At 36.5% G+C, this 24,709-nt stretch overlaps 1 protein-coding gene across 1 annotated transcript; it reads right to left on the bottom strand.

The window, feature by feature from the left end:
* Positions 1-621: 621 nt before the first annotated feature.
* On the bottom strand, positions 622-24,302 carry ACTR6 (actin related protein 6). The gene is made up of 11 exons (XM_012787650.3): positions 24,153-24,302; positions 21,844-21,961; positions 21,256-21,324; positions 20,102-20,225; positions 18,335-18,470; positions 18,189-18,245; positions 12,380-12,478; positions 12,207-12,285; positions 6,695-6,866; positions 4,330-4,468; positions 622-1,330 (listed from the first exon to the last, which is right to left on the bottom strand). Exons 1-11 carry the CDS (start codon positions 24,218-24,220, stop codon positions 1,201-1,203), a joined length of 1,191 nt encoding a protein of 396 aa, XP_012643104.1. The 5' UTR covers positions 24,221-24,302; the 3' UTR covers positions 622-1,200.
* Positions 24,303-24,709: the final 407 nt, after the last annotated feature.

A 24,709-nucleotide genomic window follows, 5' to 3' on the forward strand; every position in this document is an offset into this window, starting at 1 on the left:
CTCTGCCCAGCATCCATCATTTCACTTCAATTTCCTTTGGAAAACAACCTTCTTTCATTCTAGGACATCTGAGTAGGACTGTCAAAGCCCCTTAAGCCATGGGGTAGATGCACAATCCTAGTGAGGGTGAACAGACTGCTAAGAATTTGATTCATGAGCACAAAAAAATAAGACAGAAAATATAGGAGCTGAGATATTTTGATGGCAGGGCTCTAGAAAGGCTGTCCCTAAATTTTTATAACTTAGATTCCTAAAGTTACCCTGGCTTTTCTCCTTCCTAAGGCTGCTGGTCCAGCTTTTTCTTACATTTTATGAGCTATCCTCTGTCCTGCTGATAAATTTTGTTTTGCTGAAGGTAGCCCAAATGAGTTTCTATTGCTTGCAATTTAAAAAGCCTACCTGATCTATTCATTGAAATCGCTGTCAGCTGTCTCTTTAAATTGGAAATCTGGAGCCTCTAACGCCTTTATATGTCTACTGTAGATCATATAAAAGAGTTTTAAAACAAAACACTAACATGTGTATCAAGAGTTCTTGAAAAACCCTGAGTTAACTTCAAATTTCTTTTCATGCTAAAAACAAGTACTTATTTATGAATAAAATAATACATTTCTGCCAACACAGTATTAACAAAAAACACTTTATTAAATCCACTTTAGTCTCCATCCTTTCAAACTTAGTCTAAGTAAAAAATAAACATTATACACCCATAAGTTTAGTCTTTCCAATTTTAATACGTATAAATAAATTTTTTTTAAATAAAATACTTAGCTCTAAGAGAGATAAATCAATTCACCGTGAAAACACTTCAACTAATTCCTGGTTATATTCACACAAAACTGCCTTCTAAGGAAACCTGACCAGTGAGACAGTGAAATCTATGCTTTCAGCTATAAAGAATTAAACCTAAAATGCATTCACTCTTTCATCTTCTAATGAAAAATAACCTACTCTCAGAAACAGCATAAGCACTGTTATGGTAGTCTAGCTCCTAAATGAAAATATGGGCTGAGTTACATTTTACAGTAATAACCTAGCTAAGAAGCCTTTGAAAATTAGCAGTGGATCAAAGGATTTACATAAATTCAAGGCTTTATCTTAGGATGAAAGGTAACACAGTTCCTTAACCTCTTATAAAAGGAACACTGAAATTAAGCCTTTCAGTCATAACCAGTCAAGACTTTCATTCAGAATTGTTTCTTAAATATCAAATTTCTCTTCACAGACACTATGTCCATTTTCTTCATAATCTTCTCTGGTTACCACCATATCTTCAAAATCATCATTCTCTGATATCAATTTTCCACCTTCCCACGCATAAGTGATAGGGCTGAAAATAAAGGTAAAATAAATGAACCCAGATGATTTTACAGAACAACTGTAATATCTGAAAACATTAATTACTAACTAAAATATGGCAAGCTTTACCCAACATAATTTAACAAAAAATCATTCAAGGTGTAAAAAGAAGCATACGTTTCACACAAGTAGAGCAAACTCGAAAGGAACCTTGGTCACCACTACAAAATAGTAAGTGTTCTTTTTTCCTTATGCCCTGAATTTATGGGCCCTCTACTTCTTTTTTTTTTTTTCTGTTTTGAATTTTTTTTGCTTTCCTTTTTTTATTTTTTGTTATTTTTTTTCTTTTTCCCAGCTCTCTATCATGATTAAAAGGGCCCTCTACTTCTAATGAAAAAACAAGAATATGAGCAAAAGATCAAAAGATGCTTAAATGGAAAAGCAATGTCATAACTGAGTCTAAATTCTGTATGTGGCAAGGATACGTCATCTCATTAATCCTCAAAGCAATCATTGAGGTAGTCATTGTAACTCCCATTTTATAGATTTGGAAAATGAGGTTCAGAGAGAACTAGGATTTAACTCAGAACTATCTTCACAGTCTGTGCTTTTGTTGCTATACTTTGTTGCTTCTAATAAATGAAACATTTAGAAAACATAGTACATGATAAGAAATTACATGGTGGGACACAGACAATAGGTGAAATTAGAGCAGGTAAAACATTTAGTTTGGTTTTGCTATGTATAACCAAGGCTATACTTTGTACTATGACTCAATTCTATTTCTACTGTTCCTCTACCCCAAGTCAGAGTTGCAAATCTGAAAAAGGTAAAGAAAAAGGTTAATAAATGTTTTTTATTATATTTCCATTAACCTCTTATAAAAATAGATTTATATATAAATACATGAAAATTTATATACAAAAGCAGATGTACAATAAACTTCATTTCATTTGATAAATTTGTTGAATAAAAGAATAAAACGTATTTCTGTAGATCCCTTTGCCTGTAATCTATGCATGCAGGATAGAAATCCAATACACCTCATATTCTAAAAAGTATATGAACATTATTGCTGATAGAAATCATTCTAATAATCATTCTAATATTAGAATAACCATTCTAATCATTCTGATAGAATATTCTAATCTAATATTAAGAATCACTTATTCTTTTATCTGATAGCTATGAATGAATAAATGAAAGTGATACAGATGAGGGCCTTCTATTAACTGCTATTGATTTTGAAAAATTCTACCTTAGCTTTAAAACAAAGCTCTAAAATTAAGAATTAGGTATATAGGGTTTTGTTTGCAACTCTGCCACTCACACTAGGAGTGACTTTTTTTGTGGGGTACAGGATCTAGCTCTGTTGCCTGGACTAGAGTGCAGTGGTGTCATCATACCTCATCGCAACCTCAAACTTCTGGGCTCAAGGGATCCTTCTGCCTCAGCCTCCTGAGTAGCTGGGTGTCTGGATGCAAGCCACCACACCCAGCTAATTTTTTTTTTTTTTTGGTAGACACAGGGACTTACTATGTTGCCCAGGTTGGTCTGGAACTCCTGGGCTCAAGCCATCCTCCTGTCTTGGCTTACCAAAGTGCTAGGATTACAGGTGAGAGCTATCATATTCAGCCAGGAGTGGTTTTCTGGACATATATTTTGGTAAGAACTCCTGATTCAAGGCTAGAGACTGGGTTTTAACCTGGTCAATATCAACTTTCCATAAGGTGATTGCCAGTCATGAGCCCTTGTTTTTTAAATAATAAATTAAGAATGTTGAACAGGATAGTCTGGAAGTTCTTATAGCTTTGAGATTCTACCTTAGTTTTTTTACTGCTAAAGTAGAAATGATGATATCTGCTTTTTCTCAAAACTGGGTATAACAGTTTTGAAATTTTTAAAAAAGAATAAGTAAATGTAAAAGTCATTTAAAATATTCAGAATTTTTTCAAAATTCCAAAACAACTTTTAAATTGATATATCTTAATGGTTCAATTCTTAAATTTCTATTTTTGATAAAAACTGTCAAGAAATGACATCTCATAGGCCTGGCATGGTGGCTCAAGCCTGTAATCCTAGCACTCTGGGAGGCCAGGGTGGGAGGCTCTGGAATTGAGATTAGCCTGAGCAAGAGCAAGACCCTGCCTCTACTAAAAATAGGAAAAATTACCTGGGCATGTTGGTGCACACCTATAGCCCCAGCTACTGGGCAGGCTGAGGCAAGAGGATTCTTGAGCCAGGGAATTTGAGGTTGCTGTGATCTAGGCTGACACTACTGAAAAAGAGTGAGACTCCATCTCAAAAAAAAAAAAAGATATCTCAGATAAATCATATAGATAATAACCTGATTGCTTTACCTATAAAAATCTCTTAAGAACAAGGACTGATTTACTACATGGAAGGGATCACATGTCAATTGAGCACCCATTATGTACCAAGCACTATGGCTGGCACTTTACGTACTTCCATCCCTTTTTTTTTTTTTTTTTAATTTTTTAATTTTTTTTTTTTTTTTTGAGACAGAGTCTCACTTTGTTGCCCAGGCTAGAGTGAGTGCCATGGCGTCAGCCTAGCTCACAGCAACCTCAAACTCCTGGGCTCAAGCGATCCTGCTGCCTCAGCCTCCCCAAGTAGCTGGGACTACAGGCATGCACCACCATGCCCGGCCAATTTTTTCTATATATATTAGTTGGCCAATTAATTTATTTGTATTTATAGTAGAGACGGGGTCTCGCTCTTGCTCAGGCTGGTTTCGAACTCCTGACCTCGAGCAATCCGCCCGCCTCAGCCTCCCAGAGAGCTAGGATTACAGGCGTGAGCCACCGCGCTGGCTACTTCCATCCCATTTAATTCACCAAAATGCAAGGTTTATCATTTCAATTTTTGAGACAGGGAAAAATAAAGATCCAACTGGTAAAATAAACCTATCAACGTGGTAGAACCAGGCTTTAAATTCAAGCCTGCCTATAGACCACCTTTTCTATAAGATGAATTCCATGCTTTATTTCTATATAAACCAACACTTACTTTTCAGGCAGCACAACAGAAACATCATAATCTGTTGGAGTAAGACATCGAACTTCTGAATAAACTCGATCCCTAAATCCTGGGAAAAGGGAATTTCCTCCTGTCAAAACAATGTTCTTAAAAAAATGTGGCTGCATTTCTGTAAAAGAAAAAACAAAAGAGAAAGGGAAGAAACAAGGTGTTAGAAAATCTTTTTACTTATGTTCTGGAATGACACGGAAGAAGTAAGAAGCAGTTAGGCCAACCTGGGTAACATAGGAGACCCTGTTTCTCTCTCCAAAAAAAATTTAAAAATTAGCCAGAAATGGTGGCACATGCCTGTAGTCCCAGCTACTTAGGAGGCTGAGGCGGAAGGATCCCTTTAGCCCAGGAGCTAGAGGTTACAGTGAGCTATGATCATGCCACTGCTCTCTAGCCTGGGTGACAAAGTAAGACCCTGTCTCTTAAAAAATAATTTAAAAAAAAATTAGGAAAAAAAAAGCAATTCAAGATTACAGTTACTGGTTGAAGAACCATATAATATTTAAGATCCAGATTTATAAGATTTGTAATGAGATTAGAGTTTACACAGAGACACTAAACAGAATGAAATATGACCTTACGGACCTTTAAAAGAAAAAGCTAAGGTGAGGGGAGTGAAATACTGGCTACTTATTACATACTCATGAAAGATATTTAAGTGAGTGATATTCTCATCACAGACATTTGATAATTATAATCATTCTTCCCTAAAATGGAAGGGGTCTTGCTGTAGGCTAAGATTGCAAGCAAGGGTAAGGATGTAAAGGAGGTCTTTCATGACATTTTAACTTGTGATCCTAAATTTCCATGTTATCTCACTGAGACAGACATAATTATTGTGCAGTACTTACCTTTGATAGTGAAAAACACTCATAATCTATAACAGTATTTAAAGAAGGGATCTAGGCTAGGCGCCATAGCTCATGCCTGTAATCCTAGTACTCTGGGAGGCTGAAGCAGGAGGACTGCTTGAGCTCAGGAGTTCAAGACCAACCTGAGCAAGAGTGAGACCTCATCTCTACTAAAAAAAATTTAAAAATTAGCCGGGCATCGTGGTATGCACCTGTAGTCCCAGCTACTCAGGAGGCTGAGGCAGGAGGATTGTTTGAGCTCAGGAGTTTGAGGTTATAGTGAGCTATGATGATGCCACTGCACTCTATCCAGGGCGACAGAGTAAGACTGTCTCAAAAAATAAAAAAATAGAAAGGGATCTAAGTATGAACACTCATTAAAGTTATGTTATGATAAACATTAAATGCCATAAGGTTAGCCAGTATTAAAAGCCTATAATCCCAGCAACTTGGGAGGCTGGGATGGTAAAATTGTTTGAGCCCAGGAGTTCAGTCCAGCCTGGGCAACACAGCAAGACTCCAGCTTTTAATGAAGAAACAAACAAAAAAAGCCTACAAAGCACAACCAGGAAATCCATCAGGAACTAACAGGTACTTGCCATCCCACCTACTGGTTCTATTCACCAAAACAATGACAGAGTTCCCTTATACTGACATTGAGTCTCATGACATTAAAGCAGTGTTGTATAGAATACTGTATATATCACAACTACAACTTTATATAAAATGTGAAATTAATATGAAAATAGTTGTGAAATAATCATGTTAAGGGGATGGCATTATATGACTTTTAAAATATATTTTTTGGCCGGGCACGGTGGCTCACGCCTGTAATCCTAGCTCTCTGGGAGGCCGAGGCGGATGGATTGCTCGAGGTTAGGAGTTTGAAACCAGCCTGAGCAAGAGCGAGACCCCGTCTCCACTATAAATAGAAAGAAATTAATTGGCCAGCTAATATATATAGAAAAAATTAGCCGGGCATGGTGGCACATGCCTGTAGTCCCAGCTACTTGGGAGGCTGAGGCAGCAGGATTGCTTGAGCCCAGGAGTTTGAGGTTGCTGTGAGCTAGGCTGATGCCATGGCACTCACTCTAGCTTGGGAAACAAACTGAGACTCTGTCTCGAAAAAAAAAGTACTCTTTAATGACTTTTCCTATGACAAATTTATAATTCAGAATGAATAAAGTAAGATTTTTTTTTTTTTTTTGAGACAGGGCAGGGTCTCACTATGTTCCCAGGCCAGTATCAAACTCCTAGACTCAACTGATCCTCCCGCCTCAGCCTCCCGAGTAGCTGGGAGTACAAGCACACATCATCATGCCCAGCATCAAGTAGGAATTATTTAAGTATATCATGGGATCTGAAAAGTCTCTTTTACTTAAAAGAGACTTGCTATTTGCCTGAAATTAATTAGAAGAAAAAGGTTCACAGAGCATATGATTTTTTAAAAAATATCATTATTCTTTAATATTTTATTGTAATTATTTACATACCTTCAGGTAAGTTCTGAATTGAATAGACAATGGCTTCCGGAATTCCCATTTCTTGAATGCCTATATCTGAAGGATTAAAGAGTATTTCTGGAACAGCAAATCTCTCATTGGCCAGACGAAGAATTTGTTCCCCAGATTTATATTTTCCACTCAACACCATCTCTTCCCTTGGCTTAAAGAAAAATAAGATTAAAAGTTTAAGTTACATTATCTGCTCACATGACTAATAATAATTAGTAATGGTCAGGCACGGTAGCTCATGATATAATCCTAGCACTCTGGCAGGCCAAGGCAGGAGGATCACTTGAGGTCAGAAGTTCGAGACCAGCCTGAATAAGAGTAAGACCCTGTCTCTACTAAAAAAAAAAAATTAGCTGAGCAAGTTGGCTCATGTCTGTAGTCCTAGCTACTCAGGAGGTTGAGACAAGAGGCTTGAGCCCAGGAGTTTGAGGTTGTAGTGAGCTATGATAACATCACTGCACTCTAGCCAGGGGCAACAGAGTAAGACTCTGTCTGGAAAAAAAAAAAAAGAATTAGTAATATGTAACACTAATATGTTAACCATGTATTTACAAGTGTCACTGTTTCTAAAAGTTAGAAAAATGTGGCCTTCTCTACTGTTGTTAAAACCACACAAATAAGTATTGCCTCTAATATGGCTAGTCCCCCAAAGATAATCTGGCAGCTTTATTCCACACATTTTATTTATTTATTTATTTATTTATTTACTTTTTTTTGAGACAGAGTCTCACTCTGTTACCCGGGCTAGAGTGCTGCGGCGTCAGCCTGGCTCACAGCAACCTCAAACTCCTGGGCTCAAGCAATCCTTCTGCCTCAGCCTTCCAAGTAGCTGGGACTACAGGCATGTGCCACCATGCCCGGCGAATTTTTTCTATATATTTTTAGTCGGCCAGTTAGTTTCTTTCTATTTTTTTAGTAGAAATGGGGTCTTGCTCTTGCTCAGGCTGTTTTCGAACTCCTGACCTTGAGTGATCCTCCCACCTCAGCCTCCCAGAGTGCTAGGATTACAGGCATGAGCCACCACACCTGGCCATATTCCACACATTTTAAAATAAAGAAAAGGAGAACAGTAAAGAGAGAACTTCGTAATCTCCCTATAATGGTACTGAATGCACTTTCTAGAGAACAAACAATATAAATAATTGTAAATAAAAAACATTTTCTATGTCCTGTGTTCCTACCACTATCTGTTTTCACTCCCCCATTTCAGGTGTTTGGCTCTTCCCTATTCCAGGTGTTTACTAGACATGTGGTTCTATTCTATTAGGATTTCCCCTTTCCCTTGTGCAAAAAGCCTACATCTTTAAATTTCTTTACTATTCATTCAAACTCTATTCAAAATTAGTTTCCAAATGCTTTGAGCAAATACACAGTCTTTATCCTTGAATTTACTTTATTTTATTTTTTTTTTTTGAGAGAGAGTCTTGCTCTGTTGCCTGGGCTACAGTGCTGTGGCATCAGCCTGGCTCACAGCAACCTCAAACTCCTGGGCTCAAGCAATCCTTCTGCCTCAGCCTCCCAAGTAGCTGGGATTACAGGCATGTGCCACCATGCCCAGCTAATTTTTTCTATATATTTTTAGTTGACCAATTAATTTCTTTCTATTTTTAGTAGAGACGGGGTCCTGATCTTGCTCAGACTGGTCTCGAACTCCTGACCTTGAGTGATCCTCCCACCTCGGCCTCCCAGAGTGCTAGGATTATAGGCATGAACCACCTCGCCAGGCCTGAATTTACTTTATAATGTCAACTTTGTATGAGGCCTATGTATAACAAACACAAACTTTGAACAACCATAACTTATATTCTCTTGTTGTTTATTTTCTGCTAACCAACTAATTCTGTGAGCTGTGTTGCTGAGGGAGCCAGAAATAATAATCTCCTTCCACAATATTCCACATCATTAAAATAACTGTCCCTCTCAATATGGTAAAGAATCAGCCGGGCTCGGTGGCTCATGCCTGTAATCCTAGCTCTCTGGGAGGCCGAGGCGGGCGGATTGCTCGAGGTCAAGAGTTCAAAACCAGCCTGAGCAAGAGCGAGACCCCATCTCTACTATAAATAGAAAGAAATTAATTGGCCAACTAATATATATAGAAAAAAGTAGCCGGGCATGGTGGTGCATGCCTGTAGTCCCAGCTACTTGGGAGGCTGAGGCAGAAAGGATTGCTTGAGCCCAGGAGTTGGAGGTTGCTGTGAGCTAGGCTAACGCCATGGCACTCACTCTAGCCTAGGCAACAAAGGGAGACTCTGTCTCAAAAAAAAAAAAAAAAAAAAGAATCATCATCTCGTCTAGATTCAGTTACAGACATTCATTTATTCATTTCATTTGACTTATACCTAGAGTTTCCTTAATATAAGCAGCTATCTTCTTCTGACTTCCAAATAGTCTTCTGACTTCTCTACTATCACCCTATAGTATCCTTCTTAGCCTATAGTGTTCACCATCACATACCCACTACCTAATATAACATAGTACCTGGTACATAGTAGGTATTCAATAAATTCTTGAATAATGACATGTGAGCCAACAACATGGCATTCACTGTATTAGGCATATTATATATGGTACCTCAGTGAACTCCTCACATAACTCTATAAGATATTCATATTTTCCTTTTATTAAGTGTGTAAGTGGGCTCTTCAAGGTTACAACTTATTCAGGATCATTCATATAAAAACCCAAAGCACGACCGGGCGCTGTGGCTCACGCCTGTAATCCTAGCTCTTGGGAGGCCGAGGCGGGCGGATTGCTCAAGGTCAGAAGTTCAAAACCAGCCTGAGCAAGAGCGAGACCCCGTCTCTACTATAAATAGAAAGAAATTAATTGGCCAACTGATATATATATAAAAAAAAAAATTAGCCGGGCATGGTGGCGCATGCCTGTAGTCCCAGCTACTCGGGAGGCTGAGGCAGAAGGATCCCTCAAGCCCAGGAGTTTGAGGTTGCTGTGAGCTAGGCTGACGCCACAGCACTCACTCTAGCCTGGACAACAAAGTGAGACTCTGTCTCAAAAAAAAAAAAAAAAAAAAACCCAAAGCACATACAAAATATTCCTTCCACTATGTTGCCACTCTTAACCTGGATACAAATGATTAGATTTCTGTCATTTGGGAATTCCATGCTCAAAACATTATTTGTAAATAAAAACTATCCTGAAAATTACACAATATTCATAATACTCTAGTGGGAACAGAAAACTATATATCACTTTTAACCCAATTAAACTATTGCTATAGTAACAAAGAGATTATTTCTCACAGAGATATTCTTCCTTTTCAGGCAGAATGGAAAATTTTTCCTTTAAATTTATATATTCATGTAAATTCAAGCCATTCTGAGTATTGACAAAATAAAAAGGAGATTCGTTTGAGGCCTGGAATTTGAGACCTATCTAGGAAACACAGTGAGACCCCTATCTCTACAAAAAAAGATTGTTTTAAAAATTAGCTGGGCATGGTAGTATGTGCCTATAGTCCTAACTACTAGGGAGGCTGATGTGGGAGATCACTGGAGCCCAGGAGTTCGAGGCTGCAGTGAGCTATGATTGTGCCACTGCACTCCAGCCTAGGCTACAGGCCAAGACCCTCTCTCTTAAAAAAATAATAACAATAACCTAAGACAGATGCAGACATGGAGAAATTCAGTTGACAAAACACCAGAAGTTATTTAATAGCCCTGATTGACAAAAGAGGATCATGTGACTTATCTGGATCATACATCTAGCTAGGGGAAAGAGCCATAACTAGATATCCTTGCTGAATGTTAGCACTAAAGCCATTAATCGTTAATATGTAACCTAGTACAACAAGTAGTTTCTGTTTTTAAGAGTATAATTCCAAAAAGAGGTTTGTTTTCGACATAGATAGATGAAGCAATTTATAAGGGTTGCTGGGAGTTGGTATTTTAGTCAATGTAGGCCATGATTACTGCATGGCCCTCATACAATTAGTTCAAGAACCATTAAAGAGAGGATCTGTTTATATAATAACGGCCCTGCAGAAAGTGGTAATCATTAACGATGAGGGCAATTTTCTCAATTTAGGTCAGCCAAATGCATTACAGTTTAGTGGGTTTCCTCTTTCTGATAAGAGATAAACTGGAATTTCTATCAGTTGTAATCACTAATGATATTGTAGACCTTATTTTTATTATTATCATTACTATCATTAGCACTAGAAAAGCAAGGTTGCAACTTTTTTGCAAGCATTTAAAAATAATCTTGAATAAACTATCAAAGTCCACCTCCCTACACCTTTTTATTCTTCTTTTTTCTTGCTCTGTTGCCCAGCCTGGTGTACCGTGTCACAATCATAGCTCACTGCCACCTCAAACTCTTGGGCTCAAGGGATCCTCCTGAGTAGCTGGGACTACAGACAAACACCACCTCACCTGGTTAATATTAAAAACAACTTTTTTTGTGGAAACAGGGTCTCACTATGTTGCCCAGCCTGATCTTGAACTCCCTGGGCTCAAGCAATCCTCCCACCTCAGCTTCCCAAAGTGCAGGGATTACAGGCAGTGAGCCACCTCTCCCAGCCTTAATGCAACATTACAGATAAATTGGCATTCCCCTTTTTAACTTGGTGTTTCATCATTCACACACATAGTTTATACTTTTACTTCACATTTATGTATACCTAAATAACAAATATTATTCTGCATAGACTGAAATATACATAGCTTCCTAAAACTTGCTTTTCTATTAAACATCAGATTTCTGAGATTTATCCATGTTCATCATGTAGCTCTACTTCATTTTCACTACTGATCATTTTATAATATGAATGTACCAAAAATTATTTATTCTACTTTCACTAGTGGATATTTAGGTTGTTCCCAATTTTTTATTTTTTAAAAGTATACTGCAATGAATATTAGCACAGATGTCTCCTTGTGCAAATGTGCTTATGTTTCTGTCCAAAGATTTTTTACTTCCCAACATTCCTCATCAAGCTGGTAAGTAGAAGGGCAAACTTCACATTTACCCAAACACAGAACTGATCTTATCTGAGTCAATCAAAGATAAGGACAAATTATTTTGACATCCAAGACAAAGTATTTCTCAACACTTTGAAAGTGCACTGGAATTTGTCCTTTTCAACCACAATCCTATCAGACCAAACAGAAGTAAAGTTCAGCCCTGGGTCAACTATGTTGGTAATTTTCACAATAGGAAAATAACCAATTTCTAACTGGATTTAAACTAATTCTTCAATAAACAGAAATGGATTAACCAAAATATAGATAATGACACTGTTTATCTTCAGATTTGTTCCATGTCCTCTCAATTGGCTGATAGTTCTTTTTCTAAATAAGTTTAGTGAGAAATTTATTAATCAAATATCACTTGTCCCTGGTGAAATGGCTACCAGGAAGGAAGTCATCAGCTCTTGAAGGCCCTGCAATCCCAGCTGGACCTGAAAAAATGTTTTTCAAATTTGACTGAGGTGGTCATTTAAACAAATATCCTTAATGATTTTTAAAATTACCTTACAAAAGCCCTTCTTAATGGTACTGAAGTCAGGCAGAACATAATCTATCATTACTGTATTTTCTTCTCCTTTCAATCTGAAAAACAAAAGAGACTTATGAAATATTTTAATTATGTGTTAATATCCCCCAAAAATCAACTTTCCTATTCTTAGATTACAATTATACTTACTTTGCAATATCCATATCTTTATAAAAATCCTGAGACACATAGCATACATCTTCTTTCACTTGATTAATCACATGTGTTTCATCCATAACGTGTAGCTGCCTAACAGAAAAAAGTTGTAAAATTTGAAATGGAAAAAATTTAAATATAACTTATAATTCTCATTTCAAATATTTTTTCTGGAATCAAATTTTCTGGTAGCTGATTTTTTTGAAATCTTAAATTCTTGAATGTGTAAAACAATTTTAATTTTATGGAATACTCTCATTTCTATTATCTTATTTAATTTCCACATTATTCCTCTGCGGGTAGACATTAGTCCAGTTTATAGGTAAGGAAATTGACAACAGAGGTGTCTGTTAAGTGGTGATGTTTATCAACTAAAAAGGAAATTACCTCACCCAACCATTCTTAATAGAATCTTGTTAAAATGCCTCAACTGTTTGCACTTTCTTTTCTGATTACAGAAGTATTGTTAAGTCAGTACACAGTACCTAGCACACAAAAGATGTTTAATAAATATTTGATATGAATGAATCAAAGAAAATACAGGCTTAATATAGAAATAAAGATGTTTAAAAAACAAAAATGCAAGGCTTTTTCCCTTGAATATTTTTCTGTACACACAGATTTTATTATATACTACATGTTTACTTTTTATGTTTTCAACCAGACATTATCTAGTGCCACTTTCTTAAGCTCGCATTCTTTTTATTTTATTTTATTTTTTTTGAATCCTACTGTTTTTTAAAAATTTTTTTTTCTTTTCATCTTTTTTTTTTTTTTTTTGAGACAGAGTCTCGCTTGTTGACCAGGCTAGAGTGAGTGCCTTGGCGTCAGCCTAGCTCACAGCAACCTCAAACTCCTGGGCTCAAGCAATCCTTCTGCCTCAGCCTCCCGAGTAGCTGGGACTACAGGCATGCGCCACCATGCTCGGCTAATTTTCTATATATATTAGTTGGCCAATTAATTTCTTTCTATTTATAGTAGAGACAGGGTCTTGCTCTTGCTCAGGCTGGTTTTGAACTCCTGACCTTGAGCAATCCGCCCACCTCAGCCTCCCAGAGTGCTAGGATTACAGGTGTGCCCGGCTTCATCTTTTTTTTTTTTTTTTTTTGCCCCCAACACAGAAGTCAAAAGAATCCTATTGTTAATGAAGGTTGAAGTCTTGATTGACATAATGGCCTGGGAATTGGAATTTTGCCCCCTAGACTGTGAATATGCTGAAAACCATTTAAAGTGGCAATTCAGCTTTTTTTGTTTTTGTTGTTTTTTTTTGTTTTTCTTTTAGAATCAGGAAAATTAAGCTCAATAGATTTTATTTTCTCAGAGCTGTTTTAGGTTCACAACAAAATTGGAAAATAGAGATACCCTCCTCTTTTTACATAGCATTGGGGTATACACATGCTTTTATTTCATCAAAAGCCTCTCACAATTTTTTACTGTCAGCATAATGTTTTCTTCATGGATCATTCTATCTCCCCTGCCAGGTAAGGATATAATGTTTTCTTATATGGATATAATATGGCTCACTTAGCCTTGCTGTCACTGGACATTAAGGTTGTTTACAACTTTTTGGTGCTGTAAGTGGTGATTAACGTTTTAGTGCATGACTCACCACTATCCCATTCCCACACACACATTCAGAATTATTTTTTTTTAGGACAGATTATTAGAATTTTTTTCCTTTTTTTTTTCCCTATATGTCCACTTAGGTATTGATCCATTAATACCAATTTGATGGTGAGTACATGTGGTGCTGGTTTTTCCATTCTTTAGATACTTCACTTAGTAGAATGGGTTGTTCCAGCTGTATCCAGGAATATACAACAGGTGTTATATCACCATTGTCTCTCAAAGCTGAGTAGTATTCCATGGTATACATATACCACATTTTATTAATCCACTCATGAATGGATGGGCACTTGGGTTGTTTCCACAGCTTTGCAATTGTGAATTGTGCTGCTATAAACATTCTTGTGCAGGTGTCTTTTTCATAAAGGGACTTTTGATCTTTTGGGTAGAAAGCTTTTATTCTTTAAAAATGATTTTAACTACCTTATAATAGTTAATCAGATGGCTCTATTAAAATATACTTATCAAAGTTCCTTATGTTGGACGTTTAGATCAGGGAGGAAAGATACCTGTGTGTTTACTAAATGGATTTTGGAAAAAGAGACCTAGGTTTGAAACATAACTTAGTAGCCAAGTTATTTTACCCAATTGGGACTTAGTCTCTTCCATTTTAAGAAGTTAGTAACACCAATGACTTAGCAGAGCTATAAGAAGTAAATGATTCTAATAATACACATAAAGTGTTTAGCATTGTCCCTGTACTCAATAAATGAAAAACATTATTGCTTCCATCTTTTTGCTTTTGTAAAACAAGTATCACTACATTTAATCTCTCTTACATGCACCTCTGTACAAATGAGAAGAAAATGTACTAATTATGACAATTCAAAAGTATCAAGGATTGGAAGAGCCATGCCAAATTCAGAGATTAAAATATGAAAATATAACTCAGAACTGATAAAATATAGGTATTTTTACCTCTGTCTCTAATTACCTCATTACTTATTCATATTCTGAAACACAGAATATCTAATAACTTTAGTCTTTTCACATATTGTCAAATATTTACTAGAAAAGTTATGTTTTTTTGTTTTTTTTTGGTTTTTTTTTGAGACAGAGTCTCACTTTGTTGCCCAGGCTAGAGTGAGTGCCGTGGCATCAGCCTAGCTCACAGCAACCTCAAACTCCTGGGCTCAAGCAATCCTGCTGCCTCAGCCTCCCGAGTAGCTGGGATTATAGGCACGCGCCACCATGCTCGGCTAATTTTTTGTATATATATTTTTAGTTGGTCAATTAATTTCTTTCTATTTTTAGTAGAGACGGGGTCTCACTCAGGCTGGTTTTGAACTCCTGACCTCGAGCAATCTGCCCGCCTCGGCCTCGCAGAGTGCTAGGATTACAGGCGTGAGCCACCACGCCTGGCCCTAGAAAAGTTATTTTAAGGTATGCTGTGATCAGCAGTCAATAAGAGTGGCCATATAACAAATCTACAACATCATCTTTTGAAAAAACTTCTATTAATTTAGATTGTAAAAATGGTACTTTAATTGGTATTTTCTCTTTTGGGAAGTAAGTGCCATGAGAAAGAAGAATCCTGTCTGCTTTGCTCACTCATGTATCCCAAGATCCTAAATAAATGCTCAGTATTTGCTGAATTGAATCTGTAATTACTACACAAGTTAGTATTTTTTACTCAAGAATTGCCCATCTGTATCCTTTGACTGTATATAACTCCCTAAGAATTTCTATTTGTGACAAGTGACCATTTGTTTTTTTCTGAGAATCATTTAAACATTTTATACTAAGGTAGCGGTTTTTTAATGGATTAATAAACACTTTTAATATATTAAATATATTAAAGATAACAATTGCATAGCATATATATTTCAATTTATTTCTCAGGTTTATGTTTACCTTAGTTTGTTTACAGAGGCTTTTGATATCAATAAAGTTAAAAATTTTATGTAGCTAAAACATAAAAGCTTTGACAGCGAAACAAAGTGACTATAATCATAAAATTTAAGTGAAGGTATACTTTAAAAAAACTACAAGAGTGGAACTGTAATGTTCCTAACACAAAGAAATGTTAAATGCCTGAAGTGATAGATACCTCAATTACCCTGGTTTGATTAATTTACATTGTATGCCTATATCAAAACATCACATATAGCCTATGAAGATCTATAACTACTATGTACCCATAATAACTTAAAAATTTTTTTTTTAATTAAAGCTTCCAAAATCTGTCAAACTACTGTAAAACCTATAAAACTACTATTGGGAGTCAGTAGTTTCCAATTTAGAAGAGGACACAATCAGGATTAGGGTGCTGGTAATACTCTGCTTCAATTGTGTTCTCATCAGGTAAGTGAGTTTACTTTTTGAAAATTCATTGAGTTGTATGCTCATGATTTGTGTATCTTTCTGTATATTTTACTTAAATAAAAACAAATTTTTTGGTCGGGCGAGGTGGCTCAAGCCTGTAATCCTAGCACTCTGGGAGGCCGAGGTGGGCAGATCGCTCGAGGTCAGGAGTTCAAAACCAGCCTGAGCAAGAGCAAGACCCCGTCTGTACTCTAAATAGCAAGAAATTAATTGGCCAACTAATATATATAGAAAAAAAAAATTAGCTAGGCCTGGTGGCACATGCCTGTAGTCCCAGCTACTCAGGAGGCTGAGGCAGTAGGATTGCTTGAGCCCAGGAGTTTGAGGTTGCTGTGAGCTAGGCTGATGCCACGGCACTCACTCTAGCCTGGGCAACAAAGAGAGACTCTGTCTCAAAAAAAAAAAAAAAAAAAAACCAAATTTTTTAAGAAGTTCTATGTAGGAAAATATATCCTTTACTATTTCTTCCATTATTTTTATGCTTAGCAACTCAGTTACATATTTTTTATTATGGTTTCATTTTTATATTTGTCTTAAATACTTTTCAACTTTAATATATAAGGCAAAATAAAATTTTAACTTTTCTCCAGTCAACTTTCCCTGTATTCTTTCCTGAATAATTAATCCCCTAATTGGTTTTCCATGCTTTCTTTAGCAAAGAATACTTTTTGTTCTTCACATATTTGATTCAAGATTATTCAGTCTCACTGAATAATTGACACATAATAATTGTACATATTTATGAGGTACACAGTGATATTTTGATACAGATAATTTATAGTGATCAGATCAGGGTAATTAGAATATCCATCATCTCAAACATTTATCATTTCTTTGTGTTAAAGAGTATTCAGTCTCTTCATTCTAGCTATTAGAAACTGTAAGATTCTTGCAGTAACAAAAATATGGAGATGGAAAGCAGATTAGTGGTTGTGGTGGGAAAAGGAAAGGGTGCGGAAGCAAATATAAAGGGGTAGTACAAAGGAGTTCCTTTGTGGTGACGGAATAATTTTGTATCTTTATTGTGGTGGTGATTACACAAATCTAGACATGGGATAAAAGTACACAGAACTGTGCATACACCCACACAAATGAATACATGTAAAATATGGTAAAAATTGTAGTCTACTTAACAGTATTGTATCAATGTCAATTTCATGGTTTTGATGATGTACTACAGTTATATAAGATGTCATTAAGGGTACACAGGACTGTATGTACTAGTCCTGCAATTTCCCAAGTCTATAATTATTTATATATTTATAAAGAAAACCTTTTTTAAGTAGTAAAGCTAGAGAGGATGGAGACTCTCGGATGATGGCTAAGGTAGTAGGTTTCCTTTTTTAATGAAATGTTCTAAAATTAATTGTAGTCATACAGGATAAAGGAGAGAAAAAAAGTAGAAGGAAATATAGATCTACTTATTTTCTCATATAACATATAGGTATGGGAGCAGAGAGATACTGACAGTATCATACCATCCAAAGTTAAAGTAGCAAGAAATTAAGATTTAAGAATTCTACTTAGGTTCTTAAACACAATAAAACTAAAAACAGTAGCACATACTATCATGCTCATGCACAACATTTATAATTTTAAAGTATTATTTGTAATATATTAAACTCCCTAGAATTTAGAAATATCTTTTTGGTGGACACTACCATTTTATATGCTAGAAAGCTTTCCAGTTTGAACATTATTAGTGTTTATCTATGTGATATAGCTTTTTAAGCAATGATATAGAAATGACACCTATGATGATTACAACTAAAGTTAAGAAATAAATTTAAATTACTTTAAAAAGTTCATCCCCAGAGTTCCATCCTCCCAAAGATTCAAACCTAAATATTACCTGTAAGATATGATCTCCTTTAGATGATTGGTTAAGAGTTTTCCTCCAACATTTATCCTAAAAAGGGGAGAATTCAAATTTGGTTCAGTTATCACATATTTCATTGTTTCATCCTAGAAATAACATAAAAATTAAATGCAACTTACCTAATAATTGCCTCTTTTTTCTTTTTACTTCTGCAATAAGGAACTATATGTGTAAAGGAATATCCACTATCTACAATGATACAGCATAATTCGGAAGGATTATCTCGGAAATACCTATGTGCACTGAGAGCCCCAGCTATTAAAAAAGATAAAGAAAAAAATGAACACATTATAAAAATATAACATTAATTTAAAGCAATAACAAAAAGAAAACGAAGGCAAGCACAAAGACAAAAGTTTTCCTTTAATTATTAAAAAAGTGTTGGCTGGTCCAAAAGTAGTGAGTTATCTCACTTGATTATTCACAGTCAGTTACAGATTGAACTCCTTGTTCTACTCTTTCCCCACTTCTCACTACTGCACTTGACTAGTCTTAAAAAAATTTTTTTTAAAGTTAAGCTGTAATAATATTCATAACTGTCAAAAGATCTTTTTAGACTAGACATGGTGGCTCATGCCTGTAATCCTAACACTTTAGGAGGCTGATGAGGAAGGATTGATTGCTTGAGGACAGGAGTTTCAGACCAGCCTGAGCAAGTGCGAAATCCCCCATTTCTACAAACAATAGAAAAATTAGGGGTGATGGCATGCATCTATAGTCTCAGATACTCAGGAGGCTGAGGCAGGAGTATCATTTGAGTCCAGGAGTTTGAGGTTGCAGTAAGCTATGATGATGCCACTGCACTCTAGCTCCAGTGACAGAGTGAGACCCTATCTCAAAAAAAATAAATAAAAAACCTTAATAGCATTTGTAATGTTTAAACTTTAAAAGATCACACTCATGTGGTAAATATAATAAAAAGAAAAATTTGTGATCAGTTTTTAAAGGTAAATATTCATACCTTATAATAATTATTACAAGAGTAGCTATTTTTTACTGAGCTTTTATTATTACATGCTGGGCTCTATTCTAAACTCTGTTTAATTAGTGTGTTAATACAACAATCCTATTTTACAGCTGAGAAACCTGAAGCATAGAGAAGTTAAGCAATCCATCCAAAGTCACACAATTAGGAAGTAGCAGAGCCAGGATTCAAACCTAGGCAGTATGGCTTTAGAGCAGGATTTCTCAGTCCTAGAACTATTGACATTGTGGGTTAGATAACTCCCTGTTGTTGGGGGCCTTCCTGTGCATTGCAGGATATTTAGCAACATCTTGGCCTCTACACACTAGCTGCCAGTTGCACCCTCCCAGTTATGACAACCAAAAATGTCTCCAGATATTGCCAGATGTCCGATGGGGAGCAAAAACACCCTTGGTTGAAAACACTTCTAGACATTGTGTTCTTGATCATTCCAGTACACTGCTGCTTATAGAGACTTCAATTCTGCAAGCTAAATATTTAAATTGTACACAACCATGTAATGTAATCCTAACCTGTAATAAACTTGTTTCTATATGGTATTTACAGATTGTTTCCTCTCACACTGGCGGCCTGAGCTATTAACATTATTTCAAACAATAATAATAATACCAAACATATCAATGAAAAGATAACTAGCTTCACTAGGGAGAAACATCATATTAGTAAAAAGCTGAACTGAGAGGTCTGACTGTATAATCTCTAAGGGGTCCATTTAGTTTTAAAATTCCAAGTTTTTCCCTTCATTACGGATGACTCGCAAAGAAAAAAAAATTCCAACTTTTATTTCCTTCAGACCTAAAGAATGCCACCTAGTCTTCTGAGATGTTAAGAGTTCCTTTACCCTATTCCCTATTCATATCTATGTTCATATCACTCAATTTTAAGGAAAACTTTAACTCACCATTTACTCTTAATACTGCTTGGAACTGGTATTCTTCAAATAGAATTTCATTCATTGATTCTTGAATTGAAGTGAAGTTAAAATATGGTTCTGTGATAATAATATTAGTATCCAAAAAATCAACCTATGGGGGAAAAAAATCCTAAAAAGTTTTGTAATTTGTAGTGATAATTATCAATGCTTATATTATATATGTAAATAAGACTAATCTTCACAGTAATTCTAAGGAGATAAGTCTTAATATTATCCTCACTTCATAGACAAGCAAACTGAGGTATAGAAAAGCTGAATAAGTTACCAAGGTTCACATACCTACTTAATAACATAGCTAGGATTTGAACCCAGGAAGATTGGTTACAGAATCCACGCATTTGACCACTATACAATTTTACCTCTCTTAAGGTAACATTAATGAAATGTTACTGTCTAGTTGCTTAAAGACAATTATGCAAAAGTAATGAATGATATAACTACAAGTATTAGGGCTGTTATTAAGTTTTTAGTAAGAAAAGGGCAAAAGCTTCAAGATAACTCAAGTTTACATAATTCTCTCTCACACATTCTTGAGAAGTATTAAAAACTTGAATATTGTCTCAGTATACCTATGGTCACATTATAGACATTAAAAGCACAAATTTTTTTTGTGGTATTCACACATTCAGATGTGTAGGCAAAAATATTTTATTGTGAAAATTAAAATGATACAGTCATTTTTTATTTTTTTTTAAAGTAAATGTTTTATTCTTCCAACTAAATTCCAGTACTACAAGGGTGGTAAAACAATGATACACTGGAAAAAATGCGGCAATAAACATATGTTAAAAAGACTGATAGAATAAATAAAACTACCAAAAAAAAAAAAAAAAAGAAAATCATATATCAATTGGTCTAATAATAGTAGAAATCTGAAGTAAAATTTTAATCTTGAGTTTCATATAGACTATCTTTACTCAGCTTCCACTTCACAAAAATTCTATTCAATTGCATTTTTTAAGTATTTAAAAAATCAAAGCTAAGGAAAGCTATATTTAAAAGGTGACTGAAATATATACTGAAAACATGATCATAGTTTATAAATCTTAAAATATAAGTTCTAATTTTTCATTCAAATAAGACAGGGAAATACAATTTTAATACATACTCTAATTTGTTACCTGATACATTTCTTTTCCAAAAAGGTAATCCCAAACTTGTCTTTGAACATCCCAATTCACCAAGTAGCCCTAAAAAATATTTTTATAAATTTAATTATCAAGAATATTTGCAAATTAAAAGAAATCAGAATAATATATTCTAAATCACTGGTTTCTATCTCTTTATGGTTACCGTCTCCATTCTAATGATGCATGAATTTCAAACCAATTATACTGGTATGTTTTTCTCTTTTTAAAAGTTCAAAAAATTACAATAACTAAAATGTCAAGGGTTCAAAAGACACATCAATATATAGAGATGCCTCTCTGAACTTATTTTCTTAAATTACTGTGTATACACCACTTAGATTTAACATAAGTAAAATTCAGTACTCACAATCTGTAACTAAATCATGGTCATTTGTTTTTATCAAAACAATTTAATTTCAATTTTTGGTTTTAATTAGATCTTAGTTAAAATTTTTTAAGTCACCTTTTCTTAGAGATCTAAAAATATTTCATACTTACACACACAGCCTTATACATACAATAAAAGACTACCTTTAAATTTGGGTCTACAATGCTAGAAATGATACATAATTGGATTACCTTTTGAAAAGGAAGGATGTAAAAGAGTCCAGAAGGGTCTTTTATTTCATCTATCTGGTTAGCCGTAAAAGTTTTAAGACGTGCTGTTTTTGACCTGAACTGACAGTTAGGAATGACCCTAGAAACAAACAAATAATATCCTCAAAAAATCCTTACAGGTGAGTATTGGTTCTCTGATGAGATCTAGGGCTTTGGTAAAGGTCCTAGTCATTCTTTCTTTAAGCAGAAATTCTTAATACCTAATTCCAATAAAAGATTCACAAGTTCAAAATTCTGGCCATAAAATTAAGTTTCCATGAAAGCAAAGATTTTCAATCGGCAAGATGTCATATGGTATACATGTAATAACTATTTTTAAATATGGTTGTTACCCACCATGAGTTGACAATCTGTTAGGAAAACAAACTAGAGCCATTATCAATCATACACACATTTACCCATACAATATACATATATATGATGATGATATTGGGATAATACTGTAAAAATGTTTTGTGGTTGCTTATTTCACTTACTATACTGTCAGTATTTTCTCTACATGTTTAATTATTCTTTGAAGACATAATTTTAAGAAGCTGCATTGCTGTCAATCTCATGGTTATAATGTATTTAGTCAATCTGCTATTGTTATTTAGCTTGCTTGCCATTTTTTGCTACCTGTACACAAAGTCTATGAATAATACAGAGCATCCTTGTACTTACTCTTATCAAATACAGTACTTCTAATTAATTCCCTAGATAAGTGATAATAGAATTGCTGTGTCAAAGGTTATGAACAATGATACACATTGCCAAAATGTTTCCCTGAATGTAACAATATACATTCCTGCTCAATTGGATTTCTCCCTTTAAAAAGAAATGAGGGCCACACACGGTGGCTCACACCTGTAATCCTAACACTTTGGGAGGTCAAGGAGGGAGGCTTGCTTGAGCCCAGGAGTTGGAGACCAGCCTAAGCAAGAGTGAGACCCTCGTCTCTACAAAAAATAGAATAATTAGCCGGGTGTGGTGGCACGTGCCTGTAGTCCCTGCTACTTGGGAGGCTGAGGCAGGAGGATGGCTTGAGCCCAGGAGTTCGAGGTTGCAGTGAGCTATGATTGGGTCACCGTACTACTCTAGACTGAGCAACAGAGCGAGACTCTGTCTCCTGGAAAAAAAAGAGAGAGAGAGAAAGAAAGGAATGGGAAAAAAGCCTGTGAATTTGACCGAGGCAAGGCATGTCTTTAAGTTTGCGTATTTACTCAAACATTTATTTTATGACTACACATGTTATGAATGCCATTGTAGTATTTCTGTATTGTTTTGTTTTTGAGACAGGGTCTCTCTCTGTCGCCCATGCTAGAGTGCAGTGGCCTGATCACTGCTCACCGCAGCTTGGAACTCCTGGGCTCAAGCGATCCTCCTCCTGCCGCAGCCTCCAGAGTAGCTGGGACCACAGCAGCGCGCCACCACGCCGACTGCATTTCTATTTTTTTTTTTTTTTTTTTTTTTTGAGACAGAGTCTCGCTTTGTTGTCCAGGCTAGAGTGAGTGCCGTGCCATCAGCCTAGGTCACAGCAACCTCAAACTCCTGGGCTCCAGCAATCCTACTGCCTCAGCCTCCCAAGTAGCTAGGACTACAGGCATGCACCACCATGCCCAGCTAATTTTTTATATATATCAGTTGGCCAATTAATTTCTTTGTGTTTATAGTAGAGACGGGGTCTCACTCTTGCTCAGGCTGGTTTTGAACTCCTGACCTCGAGCAATCCGCCCGCCTCGGCCTCCCAGAGAGCTAGGATTACAGGCGTGAGCCACCGCGCCCGGCTGCATTTCTATTTAACTGACCTTCTCAACCAGGTCAGCCAGTGGACCAAACCCTTCATCGCCTCTAGAACCTAAGGCAGTGCCTTTAGACTTCTCTGGGACGAGGAAACCTTTGAGGATCTGATGATACCTACACTCGTGTGCCCAGGAAAAAGCACACACCCACGGAATGTTGCCCACAGTTTCTGAGCATTCGGGAACTTTGTCTGCAGACCCTTCTTTCAGGGACGCATCTCTAGAAGCCTATTTCCCTTGGCTACTTCCTGTTACAAAGGGAACCATACAACCCACTCCCGGGCCGCGCAGCCCCAAACTATAGCCAGAATCGATTCCAGTTCAAAGCGTCACGGCCACCAGCCCGGCTCCACCAGGAGCAAGCATCCCTCTGGCTCAAGCTAGGGCCAGGCGGGGGCGTCTGTAGTTCACACGTGTCCAGAGAGGAAACGTAGCACGGGAAACCTCTAGGCGTGCCTGCCTCATCCCTCGGACAAAGCAAACACTTACGAGACATTTTCGTGGCTGTAACCGATTTTGGCGTTGTAGGCTCCATTATCCAGCACTAAGGTCGTCATCTCAGCACCGACCGCACTGCAGCCACCTGCCTTTCCCTTCCCGACCCTTCTGCTCGGGCTTCTTCCCGCACTCTATGGTTTCCTGGGCGGAGCGTTAGGACGCGCTTCCGGTCCCCATAGCAACGGAGGACGCCGGAAGTCAGAGGCTGCGAAGCGGTTTTTCCAATCAGCGGGCATGCACCGTGCTTTCAAGCCTAACTTGTTTACGTGGCGGCGAGATTGGACTGCTAAGTGCTTTCCAGCCCGTTTGGTATTTGCTCTTACCTGCGTAGATTGACTTGGCTTGCAATTTTTCTAACCCCTGTAGCGAACCGGCTGCGTGTTTGTGCGTGAGCGTGTGTCCTCCAATAGTATTGTTCAGTTACATTTCTTAGAGAACAAAGTGCAAAACTATACGAAGCCTGAAATTGGATGAGGTCTCTCCAGTCTCACTCCCCGCCACTCCCTATCCGACTGTAGGATCCACCCACCCTGAACTGCATATATGCT

Source organism: Microcebus murinus, chromosome 10 (genome assembly GCF_040939455.1).
Source record: "Microcebus murinus isolate Inina chromosome 10, M.murinus_Inina_mat1.0, whole genome shotgun sequence".
Taxonomy (NCBI): domain Eukaryota; kingdom Metazoa; phylum Chordata; class Mammalia; order Primates; family Cheirogaleidae; genus Microcebus; species Microcebus murinus.